At 39.7% G+C, this 13,790-nt stretch overlaps 1 protein-coding gene across 2 annotated transcripts; it reads left to right on the top strand.

Moving 5' to 3' along the window:
- The first annotated feature begins 11 nt into the window (after positions 1 to 11).
- Positions 12 to 12,094, top strand: LOC146304970 (protein NLRC3-like). 2 transcript variants are annotated; one of them, XM_084713680.1, is made up of 12 exons: positions 12 to 975; positions 2,775 to 2,906; positions 3,122 to 3,220; positions 3,930 to 4,008; positions 4,131 to 4,323; positions 4,465 to 6,247; positions 6,336 to 6,509; positions 6,865 to 7,038; positions 8,050 to 8,223; positions 8,637 to 8,810; positions 9,124 to 9,170; positions 9,328 to 12,094. In XM_084713680.1, exons 2-12 carry the CDS (start codon positions 2,782 to 2,784, stop codon positions 9,891 to 9,893), a joined length of 3,588 nt encoding a protein of 1,195 aa, XP_084569806.1. In that variant the 5' UTR covers positions 12 to 975; positions 2,775 to 2,781; the 3' UTR covers positions 9,894 to 12,094. The 2 variants fall into 2 exon arrangements, with proteins under 2 accessions (XP_084569806.1, XP_084569807.1); XM_084713681.1 differs by lacking the exons at positions 6,865 to 7,038; positions 8,050 to 8,223.
- Positions 12,095 to 13,790: the final 1,696 nt, after the last annotated feature.

Genomic DNA, 13,790 nt, shown 5'->3' with positions numbered 1-13,790 from the left:
AGCTGTACAACAACTGTACCTCAAACTGTGATGAAATAATATCTGTCTCACTCACTGAGTATCCCATGGCAACGATACTTTCTTTAAAAACAAGTTGTAACGTATAAAAGTAGTAAGAAAAGTTATGCATACTGTTTGAAATTGCTTATATTTATTCCAGTAAAAGTGGTTTGTTTGTTATTAGTGTTGAGAAAAACGGTCAAACCATAGTTGCAGAATTGAAAAGCCTTTCGTTCACTGTGTTTACATGTGTCCTGAGTTTGAGTGCTTTTTGAAACCTCTTGTCTGAACGGTATCATGGTGTTTTCCCTCATGTCCACTGGATGGCAGCAGTGTCTCACTGGCGCTACACAGAAACAGAGAAATCCAACTTTTCCACTTTTTTATGACTCATTATGCATTTTCACCCTGCATCCTGTATGCACAGTACTGTTACAAACTGATATGCTTTCATACATGGTTTGTTTGGTTGGTTGTGTTTTGTTTTGTTTTTTTCATAATATTCTGAGATAGTGTAACCCTGAAAATTTGAACTCTGCAGATTCTGCAGAAATACAGTACAAATACACAAACACAGCTGGATTGTTACAGTAAAGCATTTTTTAAATCCAGAACAAAGAATAGAAAAAGGAATTTTAGTAAACCTGCTGCTGATTCTCATCCTTCCTCTCACACCTCTACATTGAATCATTGTTTTTAATTGTTTTAACTTTTTTAGATCTGTCCAACAGTAATTAACACTCTGTTAAAGTACTCTTTATTTTTAAAACTCACTAAAGCAGCTTTCTGGAGTCTAAATAAGATCACTGATGATGTCCTCAACGTGTGTTTTATCTTTATGTCCTCACATTAAACAGTTATGATTAATGTTTAACGCTGACACGCCTCTCTGGATGTTCCTGATCAAGGTTTAATTTTATTCTCTCTGAATGTCGTGGTGCAGGTTGTTTCCTCTGGCTAAAGCTCCAGGTGAAGGTAATAACACATTTTAAATTCTTTACTTGATAACACAAGCTTTCGTCAGTTTATTCTCACTAGAAACAGCAAAAAAATCTGCCATGTGATTGTTCATTTCTCCAAATTGAAAGCTCTGAGTTGAACTGTGTGATGAAGGAGGTGAAACAGCCTCCATTAAAATTTCTGCCATGTTGTGTTGAGAGATTGGGAGTGTGGATGGTGGAATGAGTAAAGTTAGTTGAAGCGGAAACAACAGGAAGGAGAATTTAAATTAAAATTCATATTTTAGCATTTTGGAAGGGCTTTATTGAAATTGTCAGTCTTTTTATCTTGCAAAGATCTGCTTTTGTAACTGCCAGTTGTAGAATGTAACTAAGTGCATTTTCTTCAGTATTGCACTTGCAGTACTTGTTCTTTCCCTGAGTATTTCTTCCTTCACTGCACATCTCACAGGGGGATATTTGACTTTTTGCTTTTGTATATTTTGTTAAAAATATCCACCATGTTGTGTCAGGAGTTTGAGAGAAGTCACAGGTCATTTAACAATTAAAATATAATTTGTTGAACAATGAAGCCTCTAAAATAAATATGTTTTTATATCATGATAATTTAAATGAAACAGTCTGCAAACTCTTCACAGAACCTTTGGCAGAATGTCACAGAACCCTATTTAAGAACCACTGTACTATACTACTACTATATACATTAAATTACCTAAAAGTTTATGAAGAAGTTAAAACTTGCTCCACCTAAACCAAATACAACATTAAAGTAAACAACACAATAATGTAACAGAGACAGGAGCCACTCTGATAATCATTGTTCTCAGAGATCAGATATCATATTTATTGCTGTGGACTTTGGGTTCCTCGTCAGGGATCAAGGTTCTGCTTTATTGTCATTATACAACACATGGTTATACAATGAAATGCATTTGTACCTCCTCCACACCACACTTATGAAATAAAGAGGAACAGTGATAAGTAGGGTGGTGCAAAGGTTAATGTGTTTACTAAGACAAGGACACAAAGGGATTCATTTATCATTTACAACAAGGTTGTAAAACAAGATTTTGGTGCATTCCTCTCTTTGATTGATTGGAATTGACTGAAGACATAAATAAGTGAACATAACAGAATAATGTTAAGTTCACTGATGCAGTAAAATGTGTCTCCCAGTCTTCAATCCAAGACATACCTATTCATTTACATCTTAAAACTGCTGATTTAACAAAAAAAAGTTAAGTGCCACAGAGGCAGAAGTTTACATTTCTTACTGCGAGTTACTGTAGTCATTTAAACATGTAAAACAACAAACCTTTCTATTTTAATTTTTCCACTCTCTAGTTTTCACAGTTAGAGAAGAAATAAAATAGGGAAACACAATGCACATTTGTAATCTTAGATTAGAAGTAGCTTGTTATTTTAATGAACATAATGTTGCATTTCTTTTCATTCAGGCATTCAGGTGACTCTCTTAAATTCCCTCTGCTTTAACAGCCTGAGTTAAGTGTGATTAAGAGTGATTTATTCCAAAACTTTATCATCAAAAATGAAAATAAATTATACTTGTTTCCATTTTTAGAGCTTTACTTTGGTTAATGTCTTTCTTCCAGCATAAGCTTAATGTTTTTCTTTAAACAACCCAACAGAGTAGCTTATACACACTTATACCAAAAGAATAATGATTGTTTGGAGGGGTCACACAGGTGTGGCCCACAATAGCCTACCAGTTATTAGTGATTGACTCTTCTGCATATCAGAGTTCACTCCACCGTCATTATTCACACTCAAAGCTCTGTGTGTGTTGTGTTGAAGCCAAGACATGCAGCATGAAGCAGACTCTGACGGACCTGAATCTGGACCTGAACCCAGCTGTGTGTCCTTCAAGAGTGACTGGTCAACTGATCGTCATATTGATTTTAAAGGACAACCCTCTGCTACGAAGAGGTAAACTGATAGTAACATTAAAATATAACTGATTCATGTTGTAACTGTTATTTATAAGGAAGTTTTTGTAAAGCTTCTATAGCTGATGTTTACTTGCAACATTCAGTCATTCTTTCTTGCTTACACATATATTTGCACATTGAACATTCTCCAGTGCAACCACAGTGTTCTAGCAGCAGTGCAGATCATATCCTGCTTTTATGTATTTCTACCAGGAGAAAGCTGGAAAAAACAGAACCCAGCAGTGTCTCCACGAAGAGGCGTATGAAGCGTGGTGAATCCCTCAAAGATGGACATCATTCTATTGATCAAAGGTGAAGATTTAGAACTGATTTATAAAACCAAAAGCATTTGTTTTCAACAGATTCTCAGTTGTGAAATCTGCAGTTTTTAAAACTAAACTGACTTTTATTGAAGTTCTCTGCAGAGCAATCAGCCTTGTGGGCCAAATGCACTGAAATCAATAATTAATGTGCATAGATTGATGCTCCTATGGCACAAAGTCAAACACCTTAGAACCAGCAGTATTTTCGGAAAATGTCATTGCGCCTGCATCTACAGAGACCCCCACCTGCCACCCATACTTATTTTCTCTGTATTTTTCTGTGCTCAGGTTGCCTTATCAACCCAAACTGTTGGTATTTGACGTCCTGGAACTGAGACTCAGTGGAAGAATTTAACTGTAGAGTTTTAAATTCATGCTAAACTCACACATCTGCTACCACACAACCCTGTGGCTGCTCAGATGAGCTTTTTCATCACAAATGAACTGGAAGCTCTTGGAAGCAGACTGAGACACTCTTTTAAATGTGGTTGTTTGGGCTGCACCACATTGATTGACAGCTTTCACAACAGCCGTAGCGAAATGAACTGAACAGGCAAAGCCTTAGACCAGAGACACACAGGAAGTGAAAGTGATGGAATATGTCATTTCAGAGCAGTGGTCTGACTGAGCACAGCAAGTGAGTATGTATGTGTTTAGACAGACATAAAGTGAGCTAATTCTTCATGACTCCTCCACAGAGTCGACCAGGAGGGCTTAGAGGTTCCAAGTGGTCAGTCTGTCCAGCAGTATCAAGCACACGTTGACTCCGTACTGATGGTCTGTACATCTCTTCTTTATACAGTAATCTCTGTTCTGCAGTTTTAAGATCCAACATGGATCTGATGTTTGGTTTCATGATCTTAGTTTGACTCTGTCATTTATTTAATGTTCCATTCCAGCGGCTGGAGGAGAGCATATCTGCTTTTGTGAAGAAGGAACTGAAGAAGGTCCGAAAAGTTCTGATTTCAGGTTCTGATGAGCGTGGGGAGGAGCAAGAACAGACAGGGAGCAGCAGTGAGGCATTTCTGAAGATCACACTGCACTTCCTGAGGAGTATGAAGGAGGGGGAGTTGGCTGACTGTCTGCAGAGCAGTAAGATGATTTGTCTGTTTAAAACATTGGATCAATGGGACATTTTCTAATGTCTCAAGAGATGTAGGAAAATATGTTACGATATGCGTCATATTTTCTACTACTAATTGATTTTCTTGTTTCTTGTTGTGCATTTATCAGAAAGTCATTCTGGAGTTTGTCAGCGTAAACTTAAATCTAACCTTAAGAAGAAGGTCGAGCATTTCTTTGATGGAATTGCTAAAGCAGGAAACAAAGCCCGTCTGAAGGAGACCTACACAGAGCTCTACATCACAGAGGGAGGGACTGGAGAGGTCAGTGGTGACCATGAGGTCAGACAGATTGAAACAGCATCCAGGAAACCAGACAAACAAGAAACACCAATCAGACAAGAAGACATCTTTAGACCTTTACCTGGAAGAGATGAACCAATCAGAACAGTGATGACAAAGGGAGTGGCTGGCATCGGGAAAACAGTCTTAACACAGAAGTTCACTCTGGACTGGACTGAAGACAAAACCAACCAGGACATACAGTTCATGTTTCCATTCACTTTCAGAGAGCTGAATCTGCTGAAAGAAGAAAAGTTCAGTTTGGTGGAACTTGTTCATCACTTCTTCACTGAAACCAAAGAAGCAGGAATCTGCAGGTTTGAAGAGTTCCAGGTTTTATTCATCTTTCACGGTCTGGATGAGTGTCGACTTCCTCTGGACTTCCACAACAATGCGATCCTGACTGATGCTACAAAGTCCACCTCAGTGGATGTGCTGCTGACAAACCTCATCAGGGGGAAACTGCTTCCCTCTGCTCGCCTCTGGATAACCACACGACCTGCAGCAGCCAATCAGATCCCTCCTGAGTGTGTTGACATGGTGACAGAGGTCAGAGGGTTCACTGACCCACAGAAGGAGGACTACTTCAGGAAGAGATTCAGAGATGAGGAACAGAGCAGCAGAATCATCTCCCACATCAAGACATCACGAAGCCTCCACATCATGTGTCACATCCCAGTCTTCTGCCGGATCACTGCTACAGTTCTGGAGGACGTGTTGAAGACCAGAGAGGGAGGAGAGCTGCCCAAGACCCTGACTGAGATGTACATCCACTTCCTGGTGGTTCAGTCCAAACTGAAGAACGTCAAGTATGATGGAGGATCTGAGACGGATCCACACTGGAGTCCAGAGAACAGGAAGATGATTGAGTCTCTGGGAAAACTGGCTTTTGATCAGCTGCAGAAAGGAAACCTGATCTTCTATGAATCAGACCTGACAGAGTGTGGCATCGATATCAGAGCAGCCTCAGTGTACTCAGGAGTGTTCACACAGATCTTTAAAGAGGAGAGAGGACTGTACCAGGACACAGTGTTCTGCTTTGTCCATGTGAGCTTTCAAGAGTTTCTGGCTGCTCTTTATGTCCACTTGAAATTCACCAACTCTGGTAAAAATCTGCTGTTGCAAGAAAAATCAACCTGGCATGAATCTGGAGAGAAAAACCTCTACCAGTGTGCTGTTGACATCACCTTAAAGTGTCAAAAGGGAAACAAGGACTTGTTCCTCCGCTTCCTCCTGGGTCTTTCACTGCAGACCAACCAGACTCTCCTGCGTGGCCTTCTGATACAGACAGAAAGTGACTCAAAAACTAAACAGGAAACGGTCGAGTACATCAAGAAGAAGATTGAGGAGACTCCCTCTGCAGAGCAAAGCATCAATCTGTTCCACTGCCTGAATGAAGTGAATGATCGTTCTCTGGTGGAACAGATCCAACAGTACCTGAGTTCAGGAAGTCTCTCCAGACATTATCTGTCTCCTGCTCAGTGGTCAGCTCTGGTCTTCATCTTACTGTCATCAGAAAAAGATCTGGACGTGTTTGACCTGAAGAAGTTCTCTGCTTCAGAGGAGGCTCTTCTGAGGCTGCTGCCAGTGGTCAAAGCCTCCAAGAAAGTTCTGTAAGTGAGATTTATTCATCAATAAATATACTGCAGTCTTTCACATGGAAAACTCTTATTAACTGTTTCCTGACTGTTGTCTCTTCAGACTGAGTGGCTGTAACCTGTCAGAGAGAAGCTGTGAAGCTCTGTCCTCAGTTCTCAGCTCACAGTCCTCTAGTCTGAGAGACCTGGACCTGAGTAACAACAACCTGCAGGATTCAGGACTGAAGCTTCTGTCCACTGAACTGGAGAGTCCACACTGTGCCCTGGAAACTCTCAGGTCAGATCACATCACAGTTTGTCTCAGATTAAGTTATTTCTCTATTTTTTTAAAAAACCAGTTTAATTTACACGTCTGTATTCCTATATCTTGTCTTTCAGGATTTACAGTCACACAGTATAGACCAAAAACAAAACATATGAATTATTGCTGAGATTTAGTATCTAATATGTTTTTATATAATTTGATTTTAAATACTTATTTCTAATTCAGGTTTGCAGTAAAAGAGTAAGGATTTTAATATGTGCTGAGAAGTGATTTTTACTGTATATACTGTAAAAAAAGGAGACATTAGGGACATTAGATTGAACATTTAACACAAATGTTGTTTGCTGTCATAAATTTTTCTGATCAGACTGAGTGGCTGTAACCTGTCAGAGAGAAGCTGTGAAGCTCTGTCCTCAGTTCTCAGCTCACAGTCCTCGAGTCTGAGAGACCTGGACCTGAGTAACAACAACCTGCAGGATTCAGGACTGAAGCTGGTGTCTCATGGACTGAAGAGTCCAAACTGGAAACTGGAAACACTCAGGTCAGATCAAGTCACCATTTGCCTTAAACTATTTTAGACATTTCTTTAAGTTATTTATTTATTTGTTTATTTTTTAAACATTTAATTCAAACAACTCTTGTACAAGATATGTTTGATTTTTCCAAAGTATTTTGTCTCATTCAAACTTATGTGCAATACAAATATTAACTCTGGCTGAGATCAAAAAACAAATTAGTGTGCTGATATCATGTGCCTTAGTGAATGCCTGTTTATTTCAAATGATCATGTCCCCAACATTTTCAGAGTATAACAGTAAGGATGTTAACATGCCTGAACGAGATATTGTATCACAAAAATCTCAGACTCAACATTTTGACACAAATGTTTTTTGTTGCCTTGTTGTTACGACCCCCAAGTTGGGCTAGGGGATGAGGGCTGCAACATTAAATACATTTTCCCAGGAGAAAAAGGAAGGAAGGAGAACTGAGACAAAATGATGTAAACAAAAGTTCTTTTATTAACAAATGTGTCAAATTAGGTTAACAGATTAAATCAAAACAGGGTAACTTAACCTACTAAATTAAACAACACACACACAAAAGACAACAAGTGTCCATGCTAGCCAGGGAGGCTAACAAGAACACAACACAGAACAACACAGAGTGCCTTTGCTAGCTGGTGGGACTAGCAAAGCACATGGGGGCGTGCAAACGAGTGCCCTTGCCAAGCATGGCAGTAACAAGGCACAGGAAACACAAAGACAAGTGACTTCACTAGCAGAGAGCGCTAGCAAAACACTTGTCAACAACCACAAGTAGTCTAACCTGCTGCTGCAGGATTAGTCTACAGACTAGCAGACTTTAGTCCCACTGGCCCTGACTGGCTGCACTCTCCAGGCTTTTAAGCACCAGGTCCTGATTGCAGAGCAGCTGCACCTGATGCCAATCACTGCAATCTGCGAGGGGGGGGGGGGCAGAACCTGGGCACAGGAGATCACAGCACCACAAAGACACTGTGGCACCTAACACTTGTTCATTATTTCCTCTCCAGACTGAGAGACTGTAACCTGTCAGAGAGAAGCTGTGAAGCTCTGTCCTCAGTTCTCAGCTCACAGTCCTCTAGTCTGAGAGACCTGGACCTGAGTAACAACAACCTGCAGGATTCAGGACTGAAGCTGGTGTCTGATGGACTGAAGAGTCCAAACTGTACTCTAGAAACTCTCAGGTCAGGATTCAACTGATGACCATTTAAAATTGGATTTACACTTGTGAATAAACAGCTAACATGTATGGGAGTTTATAGTTTATCTACCCATCTCCAATCCTTAAGCACTGGTTAAAGGCTAAAGAACAGATTTATGACTTAGTTTGATACCTTTTTTAAACTTAATTGATTTTTGGTTTATGACCTAATACCAGCAAAATGAATTGTCTAATCTATATTTTATCAGGTCAGTATCACCACTCAAAAAATATAAAAGTAATAAAATAGATAATAAGCCAATAAAAGGAAAAAAAAACAGCCACAGGTAGTTTTATTTAATCTATTTATTTAATTTTCTTCTTGTCTTTGACTGACAGCAGGAGCCTCAGATGATGTGATCATGTGATCATGTGTGTTGTTTTGTGTGTTTGCAGCCTGTCAGGTTGTCTGATCACAGAGGAAGGCTGTGCTTCTCTGGCCTCAGCTCTGAGCTCCAACCCCTCCCATCTGAGAGAGCTGGACCTGAGCTACAATCATCCAGGAGACTCAGGAGTCCAGCTTCTGTCTGCTGGACTAAAGGATCCACACTGGAGACTGGAGACTCTCAGGTATGAAGAGGCCACAAGAAGCCTGCTGAAGCCGCAAATAATCAGTGTGATGAACAAGGAAACAATCTGGTGGCAGATCATTACTGAATCTTTAAGTTTTGTTATTTATAATTTTAGTTAACTGCAGTTATTGAAAGTTAAAACTGGTTCCATTCAATGAAGGATTCAAAGGGATTCAGTCTGAAGTACAGTACAGTACAATCCAGTACAGTTTCCAACTCTACATTTGAACTGTGTATGAGAGTGAGGTAACGTCCATGTTTCCATGCTGAAAGAGGAAGTGCTGCTCTGACCCTCCTCCTCCTCCTTTCAGGGTGGAGCCTGCTGGAGTCCGATGGTTGAGACCAGGTCTGAGGAAGTGTAAGTGTGAAATGAAGCAGCACACATTCAGCCATCTTCAAAGTGTGACATCACTCATTCAATTCTCTGATGTCATCATCAATTTTGCCAATTAATGAACAAATCAAACAGATTGATTAATAACTGCAGCTGTGTTGTGTCTCGTTCTCTCCATCAGATTCCTGTGAACTCACAGTCGACACAAACACAGTGAACAGACGCATCAAACTGTTTGATGACAACAGGAAGATGATGTATGTGGAGGAGCGTCAGTCATATCCTGATCATCCAGACAGATTTGATGTCTGTCCTCAGCTGCTGTGTAGAACTGGTCTGACTGGTCGCTGTTACTGGGAGGTCGAGTGGAGAGGAGGGCTTTTCATTTCAGTGTCTTACAGAGCGATCAGAAGGAGAGGAGACACAGCTGATTGCAGGTTTGGAGAGAACGATCAGTCTTGGAGTCTGATCTGCTCCGATGGTTCTTACACTGTCCATCACAATAACAGGAGAATACCCATCTGCTCCTCCTCCTCCTCCTCTTCCTCCTCTGTCTCTCACAGAGTAGCAGTGTATGTGGACTGTCCTGCTGGCTCTCTGTCCTTCTACAGAGTCTCCTCTGACACACTGATCCACCTCCACACCTTCAACACCACATTCACTGAAACTCTTTATCCTGGATTTGGGTTTGTGTTCTGGTCCAAGTTTGGTTCCTCAGTGTCTCTGTGTCCTCTGAAGGAGGGTTAGGACAAACATGTGCAACAACAGAAGACGTGATGAGCAGCTAATATTACTGACTCCCCCAGAAGAAAAGTTTGTACATTTATAAAGTTAAATGCAACAATCTTGTGCATTTTGAGAGCAAAATTAAGAGATTAACCTTGTGATCCTGTAAACAGTTTAATCATAATCACATTGTTGGTGTAGATATGAGTGATGATGACACAGAAAAAAAGTCACACTCCTGGCATGGCTAACAAGATCAGACCCAGTTCTGTGAAGGTGCAAATGCACACACTCTCACTCATTCAAGTGCATAGATCACATTTACATGAATACATAATAATACAGACATAACCCAAATAATGGCATTAAACTTAATCAACATAAAGCCTGTCTCCCTTCTATGTTTCTCTCTTCCATTTTACTGTCTTCCAATTTCACACACATTCATTTATCTATGAAAGTCTGCTCCTCTAAAGTAGGTCAGGTCTCTGTGAAATGATGTACTCAATCCATTTTGACCACATTCTCCTAATTTTTTTTCTATTTGCATTTTTATAGAAAGGGCTTGTCTCTCCGTTGTGTAGATTTCATGAATAATTTTAAACCAGTAAAATTCTGCATTTTCTTGTGGATGTCCAGTCAGTGTTGATGGTAAATGTAGTCAACTGAAGCAACAAAATCCTCTGTGGAATTTGTAAATTGAATAAGTTAAATATTATCACAAGTCTTGTAATGAAGTTCAATAACCTGCAGTGAAACTGTTCCTGTACTGAGTCACAGGAGGGCCATAAAAAAGAATAAATCTGTAAAAGAATAATATAATACAGACAAAAGGTCATTAAGTCATGTCATTATTTATGCTGTCAGGTTTTTCAGGGTTAAGTTTTATATTTATGAAAAACAAGAAAACAAAAAAACAAAATTGTTCTCTCACTTCTGTCAAAAAAATCAAACTGTCCAACAGTAACTTTGTTGGAAAAAGATGTGAACATTTACAAGACGAGCTGCAAATGTAGGATCACTGACGTGCTTCAGCAGTCAAACTGTCTGTCTTTTTTTCTTTAAGACATTTGCTGAATTTTTCAGGAAGACTTTAGCTATAAATACATCAAATTTTATTTATTTTATTGTTCCATTTTAGAGAAAAAGTTTGATAAATTCAGCTCAAATTAATTGTAGAGTCTTTCAATAAAAACCTCGTACATTACATTTAAGTCCACTGAGGGGTGGACAGGAAGAACTTATTCGGACGCGTGTTCTTGGCAACTACAATAAACTAATGTCCAATACGCCGGTCTCTTTGGATTCAGTGACCCATTTATTTTCATGTACTCACCTTCACACAGGTAAATCATTATATGTTGATTATTCTTTCTCTGACAGGTTTCCATCTCAGGCAAGTATCCATTTAACAGTTTCAGTTCCAATACATTGTCCAACAATCTTCCATGCTGCCACACACGGTCAAAAAACTGTTTGCTTGCCCCTGTTCACACACCTGCTGCTCATCAGCTTCACCTTATATCACCTGTGTTTCTGCCCTAGTGCTCCACCCTGTGTACAAACAACAAAACTGCATTTTCTATTTACATATAATTATCTCTAATTAATTAACCAAGAAACAAAAGAAATAAAAAATATTACTGTGGCTCCAACATTAATTAATACATGAAATTATTGCTGTATTGCCAGTCTTTCTCTTTGAACGTTCCCAGCAGCGGTTCTGTAACAGAAACCAGATGAGCATCAAAATCCAAACGCTGCCTGCTTTGACAGGGTTTTCATGACTGCAGAGAGAAGAAGAGAGGAGGAGGAGTAGGGAAGAAGGCAGTGAAGGAGAGGGTGATGCTGGATCACTTCAAGTTCTCCTGCAGAGACCAGATATACTAATATTACCATTTGCTCAATGCACTATCATCAACTGTCTATAACTGTAACAGTCTCAGACATTTAAGAGGTGTCTCTCAGAGTTTTTTCACTTTTTTCTTTCTTTCCTCCTGACTTTTTGTTTTTCTAATTATTAGACTATATGGTTCATTTGAGTTCTCTTCATTGTGAAAAACAAAGAAAATGTTGTAAAAGTTACCAATGAGAGTTGTCTGTGGTTTTCACTTGAACACAACACTCAAACAAAAAGTGCTATATAGTGCCATGTAAAGGTGATCCATCAACATCATCATGTCATAAGAACAATAAAGCTACATGAACTTGGTTGATCACAGGGACTGTTTTCTTTTTTCTACTTGGAAACAGTTTTGGAGTCTCTACAGACACAATTAGATCAAATGATTCACAAGTGACAATGAAAAATATAGAGGGTGGTATCAGTGCCGTCCAAGACAACATGAAGGTCTTGAGCTCCTCCACCTGTCAGCAGGAGGCGTTCAGGTAGGTGACAGAATGACAAACTGAGTTTGAGTTGAACAGTTGTTTTAGTCCAGTGGTTAAACTTCAGGCTTTATTGTCTCAAGGTTAATAGTTCACTTCCCTCTTCTCATACGTACTTCCATCCTTCCTTGAGTACATTAGGATTAATATCATGTGTGTTTTATGTTAATTTGATATTAAGAGTGCAGCTGGAGAATATTTTTGAGATATGAATGGATCTTGATACTGACAGACTGAGCAGCAGGAGCTGATAAACAACTTATTAAACACTCACAAGCTTCTTTAAAGAACTTTGTTGCTTTAAACACATGAAATCTTAAACACTCATGTTGTTAACTGGTTGATTATCATTCAGATAAGTGGTTGCAGGTGAACATCAAACAGGTTAAGATCAATCATCTCTACAGACACAGTGACCCAGAGCAGCCTGTAGGGGGCGTATTGTGCTGCTGTCTTTAAAGACAAGAGCACATGTCCTCAAGCAGGAATCAAACCAACAGTCAGGTGATCAGATAATCTGAATCACAGCAGCTCCTCCTCCTGAGCATCACTTTGTCTGTGATTCTTTTAGAGTTGTTGAAGAAACTTGTGCTTTTAAAAGTCTGTCAAGTTTGAACCCACAACCTTAAAATCTTGAGTCCAACACAGAACTGAATGAGCTAATGAGTCCTGCTTGATGAAACTGGTCCCTCAAAGCACTTAAGTCATGATATGACATGTCAACAAGTCTTCTTTGCACTGACACGTCTTTATGTCTTCACTTTAGGTGCTGGACTTCAAAAATCCCTGAGCCTCATAAGAATGAAACCAAAGCAGTGGTCTAAGTTCCTAAGCCAACAAATCACAGATACTTCTGAAGATCTTTTCACTCTTTCTTTTGGACACGAGCTTTCAGATTTTAAAACTCTGTGTGAGGCCTGACGTTTGAACCCAGCAAGCAGTTGACCTCTGTGTCTTAAAGCTTTTCACTCTTTCAGTTGGACACAGCTCTCAGAACCAAAGAGAAGATTTGAACCTGGGTCCTCAGAACCTCCAGGCAGGGTTCCACCTTCACAAGCCGATGACTCAGAGACACATGAAGGCTGTTTCTCCGAGGTTTTAACTCTGTAAGTTGGACACAGGAATCAAAAATAACACACAGTTTGAACCTGGGGCCTCAAAATGTCCAAGTGCTGCTCTGCCGTCCTAAGTCAATGAACCAGAACCCTGAGAACCCTTTTATATTTCATGGTTTTATTTACTACACTCAGGAATTCTACTGAGAACCTTTTAGTGTGGCAGCAAGAACCCAGTCAGAGTGTTCTGGTGAGAACCTTTTGTATTTCATCTGTTTTATCTAGTGCACATTTGGGGGTTCTACCGAGAATCATTTTATATCCCAAGGGTTTTACCTGGAACCCACTGAGGGGGAACTCTTTCTTCTACAAAGGGTTCTTAGGTTGAAGGGGGTTCTTAATGAAACCCTTTGTCATACAAAGAAGCCTTTACAAAACCTTTCTTCAAAAAAGGGTTCTTCAGAAGTAAATGGTT

Source organism: Lutjanus erythropterus, chromosome 24 (genome assembly GCF_056507025.1).
Source record: "Lutjanus erythropterus isolate fLutEry1 chromosome 24, fLutEry1.hap2, whole genome shotgun sequence".
Classification (NCBI taxonomy): Eukaryota; Metazoa; Chordata; class Actinopteri; order Lutjaniformes; family Lutjanidae; genus Lutjanus; species Lutjanus erythropterus.
This window is presented reverse-complemented; position numbering and strand designations above follow the sequence as displayed.